The sequence below is a fragment of the Notolabrus celidotus genome, chromosome 23, assembly GCF_009762535.1.
Source record: "Notolabrus celidotus isolate fNotCel1 chromosome 23, fNotCel1.pri, whole genome shotgun sequence".
Lineage (NCBI taxonomy): Eukaryota > Metazoa > Chordata > Actinopteri > Labriformes > Labridae > Notolabrus > Notolabrus celidotus.
In genome coordinates this window covers 1,344,133-1,352,689 of record NC_048294.1, presented here as the reverse complement: position 1 = coordinate 1,352,689, position 8,557 = coordinate 1,344,133, and the positions used below count along the sequence as shown (strand labels likewise).

Here is an 8,557-nt window from a genome sequence, read left to right as displayed (position 1 = left end):
AGCAGTGGTTCAACAACAATAGTGGCTTCTTTTTGACATTTTAAATCCTTCTGAATAATTTCTGTGATTTTAAGTCAGATTATGAGAACAAATATTATTGAATTTAACATTTTAAAAACCTTCGATAGCTCACAACGAGAACTTTAAGATGTGTTGAGTGATTTAACAACAACAATTTATGACAATTTTTAGATAAAAAAAATGATCAAAAAGTCAGGAAATTATTGAGTGAAACTAAATTTAGTTGCAACGCAAACAAAAATTGTTCCAAGTAGTTTAATCTTAAAATTAAACAACTTGAGATGAACCTTTTGAAAGCCGAAAATCATATCAAATTTAAGTTGTTTGAAGATTTTCAGTTTCTAGATTCACTCCATTTCTTCTTACATTTGAAGTCTTTCCGTTAGCTACAGTCAGATTATGAGAACAAATATTATTGAATTTAACATTTTAAAAACCTTGATAGTTCACAACCAGTGCTTTAAGATGTTTTGAGTGATTTAACAAGTTTTGACAATTTTTAGATCAAAAAGTCAGGAAATTATTGAGTGAAACAAAGCCTAGATGCAGCGCTAAAACATAATGTAGCAAGTAGTGTTTCTTAAAATTAAACGACTTGAGATGAACCTTTTGAAAACCGAAAATTACATCAAAATTAAGTTGTTTTAAGATTTTCAGTTTCTAGATTCACTTCATTTTTTTCTAAGTGGCATTTCTTCTAACATTTGAAGTCTTTCTGTGAGCTTAAGTCAGATTATGACTAAAAATATAACTGGATTTAACATTTCAAAACCTTAAATAGATCACAACCAGTGCTTTATGACATTTTGAGTGATTCAACAGTCAAAAAATATTGTTGATTATGTTTTGAACATTTTTTGGACCCAAGAATCTGATTTAAAAAATAAGGAAGTTATTGAGTGAAAAAAAGTAGTGTTATCTTAAAGTTTAACATTTTAAGATGAATCATTTGAAAGACAAAAATGACTTCATTTATTTAAGTGGCATTTCTTTCATTTGAAGTCTTTCTGTTGATGTTTTTGTGATTTGAAGTCAGAGAAATATAATTGAAATTGAAGCAGAAAATGTTAAAAAAGTACATTTGAGACATAAGTTTCTTCATTAAAGGTACTTTTAAAATTACACTAAAGTAAAACTAAAGAATGGAAAGCAGGTTTGTGTTGAAAGACTGTTGTTTGAACTCAGCCGTCCTTGTCGTCATGAATCAAACTGTGACGAGCCAAACTGTCCCCGACCGTCTGAGCCAAGCAGCCATCAAAACTGATCGACATGTTTCCAGCTTTTAATTTCACTTTTGGCAGGAAAATAGGCAGCTGGAAGATTCTCATTACGAGCGCCGTAAATCATGCAAAGTGAGTCTGTCGGTGATTTTGTGTGTAATAAAGTTGTAAGGTTTTCGTAGAGGTGACTCTAAACCCTCCTGTGAACCCATGAGAGGGAGACTGGTGTGACTCTTGGAGGTGTGAAGCTCTGGGTTATATAACTCAGTTTCTGCTGGACTTCCTGTTTCCCAAAGATGAACCAGTTTCCACATTTCAACAACTCCAAACTCTACATATGTTACAGTACTGCTCAGCTGGAACACACTAAGCACAGGTAGAGGCAACGAAATTGAGCAACTTCAGCAGCAACTTTGAAGAAAAGACAAAAAAAGAGCTCTGGTGTGAAAACAATACTGACTGAACACGAGATGCTGTTGACGTCACCTGACTTTGTTGCCTCCAAAAGTTGCTCAACTGTTCCCCGCCTTCAAGATTTGGTATGTTTTGATTGGTTTGTTCAAACAGCGGCATTGACTTCCTCATTGGTTCAGCAGCAGCAGAATAGGTCAATGCCCACGTCGTCGCCTTTTGGTTGGATTCCCCGTTTCAGTTACTTTGCTCTTTTTCGGCAACTTCAATCCATCCGTACGTTTATCCAACATTCTCTTGATGATGCAGAAACCATCAACATCCACGTTTGTGTCCATCTGAGAGTCAAAAACATTCATTTAAGGAGCCATTTCTGGACTAGCTTCCAGGTGGATTATGGCGGCCATCTTGATTTAGCTTTTCTTTGTTGTCTTTATAGTTTTTTTCCATCCTCCTCTCTGGTGTCTGTGTTAAAGTTGTTCGTCCTTTAATCCTTTCAGAGCGTCCTTTTAGTCTCAAACCAATCAGGATGTGTGTGACATTCATTCTTGTTTTTGTGGCGATTCAGGGACCAGACACAAAACGTTCAAGTCCACCTGTTTTTTTTTTAATCATCCAGACCTGGTTTCCATGTCGTAGTGGATCTTTGTCCATCAGTCCGTCCAGCTGTCCTCTCACGGTGTCTGTTCGTCGTCCAGCCAACCAGGACGTGTTAAACATTCATTCCTGTCTATGTGACGGTTCGGGGACTATAACCGACTTTGGTCCAAAAGGGTCCTTCTTTTAAAAAAACGCCCCCCTTTATTATTTTTCCCTGCTTTTCACTCGCTCTCAATCTTCCCGTCCTCCAAGTCGAAGTCTAGAACCAGCAGTTTGGTCTCCTCGGTCCCGTTCCTGCTGCCGGCGGCGCACACTAGCCGAGTGTCGGACGCTCCGATTCGCCAAACGACACCACCTGATAGGACAAAGAAAGAAAGGAAGGCGTGTGATTGATTAGGACTCAGGGATTAGGGGAGTTTACAGGGATGGAAAGAAGTTGTTGTTCGTGTCCTGACCTGATCCTCGGCTCTGCAGGGCCACCACGTCTCTAAGCCAGGCTCCGGTCTTCAGGTCCCAGAGTTTGACCGTCCCGTCATCAGAGCTGGACAGAACCAGGCCTCTGCAGAACTGAAGGCAAGTCACCGCAGACTGGTGCTTGTTGGGACCTGAGGAGAACACATAAGGTCAACACTTCTGGTCTTGCTCATGTTTTAACTCTTTTTGAAGAATTGGAAGTTTCTACGTCATTTTTTTTGCGAATCAAAGGTTTAAAGATGAAGGACGCCCCCTTCAGGCGACCTGTGGTACTTGACTGAATGACTGAAACAACACTTGTCCCTACAGGTAAAAAAATGACACTTAAATTAACATATACTAACGAACATATACTTTTAAACGCTACTGTTGTTGAGAACAACATATAACAGTTCTTACTTTGTCCACAGGGGGCGCCAAATCCAACTCACACCAACACTTCCTCACAAAATCTTTAAAGATCGTAAATGAATTGAAGATAATGACGGGTCAGTATGCGCACCTTGCAGCGTGTGAATGCACTGTCCCGTCCGGACGTCCCACACTCGGACCGTGGAGTCGGCGTTCCCAGAGACCAGGATGTTGTCACGCAGCTCCATGCCGCTGGTCAGTGATTGGTGGCCTGTCAGAGTGTGGACGCAACCACCTGGAGAAGACAGACCAGGTTAGAGGTCACTTTAATAACCTGCTTTATTCTTAGTGTACGATTTCATCACAACTCATAGCGGTTCATTTTATAACACAGCTAGAAACGGAACATTTTAAGCTAGCTGGATAAGACACGATGTATTTATGTGATTGGTCTCTACCTGTCTCGGCGTCCCAGACCCGGATTGAAGTGTCCAACGAGCCGCTCACCACGAACGCCCCATCAAACTGTAAAGAAACAAGATGTTATGAAACTGAGCACGTTTATTGACGTCAAACAGCTCCCTCTTGAGGCAGAAGACTGTAAATACAACTTAACAAACACACAAATCTGAACTAACAGTCTTCCTCGTTAAGCCCCGCCCACAGAGCTCTGATTGGTCGGTTACGTACCTGCAGTGAGTACACTCTGTTCGTGTGTCCCTGCAGCGTGTGCAGGCACACCTCCGTCTCGGGGTCCCACACCTTCACCATGTAGTCGTATCCGCCCGACACCACGCGGCGCCCGTCGTACTGAACGCAGCGCACCGCCGCCACGTGACCCGTCAGCACGTGCTCGCAGCGGCCTGTCGTTACATCCCACACACGCAGCGTCGTGTCCCGAGAGCCTGACACCACCCTGAAAGAGAGAAAAAAAGAGGGGTATGACGTCACTGCTGGATCGGCCAATCAGGAGGCTACAGCTAATTATTAATGAGGCGTGACTTACCGGTTGCCGTTGAGGTGCATGCAGCGCACGGTGGATGTGTGTCCGTACAAAGTGTGGACGCACTCGCCGCTCTCTGCGTCCCACACACGCAGCGTCCGGTCGGTGGAGCCACTGATCACCGTGGCAGACGCCATCTGGCTGCACCACACGCCACCGGTGTGACCCGTCAACGTCCGCAGACACTAGGGGGAGAAAAAGACGACAAATGATGAAACGTGATCGCTATTTAAAGAGCTAGTACGCCTATTTATTACACAAAGGTAAGCTTGGATTAGGTCGAAACACATAGAATGGATAAACCTGCAGGAGGAACTTTACCCCTGAACTACGTGCGTTTGGACCAGTGGACCCAGGGTCTAAATTTAGTTCAGGGGTAGATAATCTCCCCCCTAAAAAGCCCCTGCTAGGGGGGTAGTACTTTTCTAAGGTCCCGGGACTTTCAGGGGGCGGGGCCTGCAATGCTGAACGTGTCTGATTGGTAGATTAACCACAGTGTTTTTATTCCGCCCTCCATCCACAATAACATCACACACATCTGTGATTCTCTTGATTTCTCTTTCTTTCATTAGTTTTTATTTGTTCTATCTTTTTTGTATGTGTGTGTACTTTTCAAAAGAAGAAGCTGTGATTCTCTTGATTTAGCAGCTTGTAACAGTAGTCTTCTCTCAGCCCACCGTGGATGCGTCTCTCCTCCCGGTGTTCCGGTTTTAAAAGTGACCCTGTAAACTGGAGGCCTTCAGCTGAACGTGTCAGTGTTTGTGGAGTTTACACAGCTGTTGAAACACAGAGGGAGTTCCTGGGAATGCAAACTAGTTTAGTTTTTATTAAGATTTCAAAATATCCTCATCAGATATTTAATGATCGTCTAAAGACGTTTATGAGGGATGCATCCGGCTGAGAGTCTCCAGTTAACAGGGTCGCTGTTTAAACCAAAACACCGGCCGATCTCTGCCACGGCTTTTTGAGTACAAAAGGATTTTAAAGCCGTGTTGAAACGTCTTTGCTACTCGCGCTTATCTCCTCTCACGTGTTGATTCAGTGAATCCATCTGTGATGAAATATAGCACCATCTAAATCAGACCAGCTGAGTCTCTTCATGCTAACAGGCTAACTGTTGTGTTGCTCATAATGATACCTGCCTGTCCGTCTGCTTCAATGGTGTCATCTGTGATGAATGGCATTCCTCTTTGTGTTACTGCCCTCTACTGGTCTGGTGGTGTAGTGCATTTACTATTTTTTTCTCCATACGTCACTGGCCTGATTTACACAATCTACCCGGGACTTCAGCCCGCGGTCAAAACGCAGACAACAATGGGGGCACAGGAACCTTTTAGTTCAGGGTAAAGTAGTTCTGGGGGCTGGAACACTCGGTGGAAATGCACCTTAAGTAAATGATGGTCCCATTTAGAGTCACAGAGACTGAGCTGCCCTCTTTGGGATCTTAAAAGTGTCTGATTTCCTCTTATTGAAAACATCCAGTCGTATAAAGCTCGAGTTGAAATGCGTCCTCCATCTTTATCAACCTGTGTGTACGTTATGAAAGTATGTGAGTCAATATTTGTTCCTCTTTCACAGCTCCCCTTGAAGGACACACACACACACACACACACTCAGATCTGAAATATGCAGTTTCACCTTGAAGGTGCTGTAGTGGTGGTTGCCTCAGTAACAGAGGGAATACTCCAGCCCTGATGGCTGCTGCGGCAGAGGCACACGCAGGTAGACTCTGCAGCTCGGTGAAGCTGTTTCTCACTAGCTAACCTCTGATTATCAGCAGCTGGTTGATGAAAGTCAAACTGTCGTCTGCTCGTAAAAGATAATTCTAATTTAACGGCCTCCAAGACGGGACCGGAGCGGAAACAACACGCCTCGTCTTTCCCCGCAGGCGACACATGTGGGTGTGTGTGTTTTTCTTTCTGCGGGGAGCTCATGTACACACTAATCCACATTCATACACACACACACACGCGCGCGCGCTAAAGGGCAGGTCCAGGCGAAAGAGAGGGAGCAGGTGTGTCAGTTAAAGAATGTTCAACCGAAACCAGATAGAGACGCTGAGTCGTGAGTGTACAGAGGAACAATTACTCAGATCCTTCACTGAAAGAACGACCACGAACACTTCCAACTAAACTGAGAGGACAGAGAGATGTTCATGCAGTGACTTCCACTACAGAGTCATCATGTCTGTGTTTAATGCAGTGACTTCCACTACAGAGTCATCATGTCTGTTTTTAATGCAGTGACTTCCACTACAGAGTCATGTCTGTTTTTAATGCAGTGACTTCCACTACAGAGTCATCATGTCTGTGTTTAATGCAGTGACTTCCACTACAGAGTCATCATGTCTGTTTTTAATGCAGTGACTTCCACTACAGAGTCATCATGTCTGTTTTTAATGCAGTGACTTCCACTACAGAGTCATGTCTGTTTTTAATGCAGTGACTTCCACTACAGAGTCATGTCTGTTTTTAATGCAGTGACTTCCACTACAGAGTCATCATGTCTGTTTTTAATGCAGTGACTTCCACTACAGAGTCATGTCTGTTTTTAATGCAGTGACTTCCACTACAGAGTCATGTCTGTTTTTAATGCAGTGACTTCCACTACAGAGTCATGTCTGTTTTTAATGCAGTGACTTCCACTACAGTCATCATGTCTGTTTTTAATGCAGTGACTTCCACTACAGAGTCATCATGTCTGTTTAATGCAGTGACTTCCACTACAGAGTCATGTCTGTTTTTAATGCAGTGACTTCCACTACAGAGTCATGTCTGTTTTTAATGCAGTGACTTCCACGACAGAGTCATGTCTGTTTTTAATGCAGTGACTTCCACTACAGAGTCATGTCTGTGTTTAATGCAGTGACTTCCACTACAGAGTCATGTCTGTTTTTAATGCAGTGACTTCCACTACAGAGTCATATCTGTTTTTAATGCAGTGACTTCCACTACAGAGTCATGTCTGTTTTTAATGCAGTGACTTCCACTACAGAGTCATGTCTGTTTTTAATGCAGTGACTTCCACTACAGAGTCATGTCTGTTTTTAATGCAGTGACTTCCACTACAGAGTCATGTCTGTGTTTAATGCAGTGACTTCCACTACAGAGTCATGTCTGTGTTTAATGCAGTGACTTCCACTACAGAGTCATGTCTGTGTTTAATGCAGTGACTTCCACTACAGAGTCATGTCTGTTTTTAATGCAGTGACTTCCACTACAGAGTCATGTCTGTCTTTAATGCAGTGACTTCCACTACAGAGTCATGTCTGTTTTTAATGCAGTGACTTCCACTGCAGAGTCATGTCTGTTTTTAATGCAGTGACTTCCACTACAGAGTCGTGTCTGTTTTTAATGCAGTGACTTCCACTACAGAGTCGTGTCTGTTTTTAATGCAGTGACTTCCACTACAGAGTCATGTCTGTTTTTAATGCAGTGACTTCCACTACAGAGTCATGTCTGTTTTTAATGCAGTGACTTCCACTACAGAGTCATGTCTGTTTTTAATGCAGTGACTTCCACTACAGAGTCATGTCTGTTTTTAACCCTTAAAGAGACAGTCTTTAACTTAAAGTCTTCTCACCTTTAACACAAATATACATTGTGGACTCAAACTGAGCCGCCTCAGGCTTTGTGACACACCCTGACTAACACAACTGGTCCACCGACCGCTAATCCTCTTCTTTTTACTGCTTTCTTTCTCTATTCAGCCACATGAGCTCTATAGTTCCTGTTAAGACCAAGCTGACCCACATAACTTTCTGTTCTGTCATACTCTAAATTATGAAGTAACCACAGCCTGGAGTCAGAGCAGGTGACTAACTGATAATTATACTGTTCAACTTCCTGATTATCAACACACACGCGTGTGTCCTACCTTTCCAGTAATGGCCGACCACACTTTGAGTGTGTTGTCGTCTGATCCGCTGACAATCAGGTCGCCGCTGAACTGGAGACAGGTGATCACGTGGTCGTCGTGGCCTTTCAGCACCTGCAGAGAGAGAAACAGAGTCGTTGTAATGACACTAAGTCCATGTTTACACATCAAACACAGACCGGTCGGCTGCATCGGAGCGTGACGTGAGGCTGTGACTGCGTACCATCGGCTCCCGTTTGTCGCCCTTCCTCCAGTTGAACTCTATCCGGTGCTGTCGGATGTAGGCGGATTTCCACGGACTGACCATCGGGCCGGGCCGCACACACTTCCTGCGCCGTGATGATGCACAGTCTGAGACACCTGGAGAGAAGGAAGAGAGTCGGTGCATGAGTGACTTGATCCACAGAGAAGAAATAGCCCTAAGTTTAATATTTAAATAAGGATTAAAGTTTTTATTTGTACACGTCAGCTTGCATGTTCTAAAACGTCAATCTTTTTTTGTGCAATACATTATTAATAATGCCTGTTAGCTAACATCAGTGAACTGAGTCTTTATGCGGTGTTAGCTGAAGGTTAATGGCTTAAAGCTAACGTGACTCAG

At 43.3% G+C, this 8,557-nt stretch overlaps 1 protein-coding gene across 2 annotated transcripts in view; it reads right to left on the bottom strand.

The window, feature by feature from the left end:
* Positions 1–969: 969 nt before the first annotated feature.
* The window catches only part of LOC117807470 (F-box/WD repeat-containing protein 7-like), a 41,164-nt gene continuing 33,576 nt past the window's right edge, over positions 970–8,557 (bottom strand). For both annotated transcript variants that reach the window (XM_034676783.1, XM_034676784.1), the window contains 8 exons: positions 8,180–8,316; positions 7,957–8,070; positions 4,084–4,265; positions 3,768–3,993; positions 3,536–3,602; positions 3,229–3,372; positions 2,708–2,857; positions 970–2,607 (listed from right to left, as the gene is read on the bottom strand). In XM_034676783.1, coding sequence (XP_034532674.1) covers positions 2,474–2,607; positions 2,708–2,857; positions 3,229–3,372; positions 3,536–3,602; positions 3,768–3,993; positions 4,084–4,265; positions 7,957–8,070; positions 8,180–8,316 — 1,154 coding nt within the window. In that variant the 3' untranslated portion in view covers positions 970–2,473. The remainder of the gene's footprint in view (positions 2,608–2,707; positions 2,858–3,228; positions 3,373–3,535; positions 3,603–3,767; positions 3,994–4,083; positions 4,266–7,956; positions 8,071–8,179; positions 8,317–8,557) is intronic.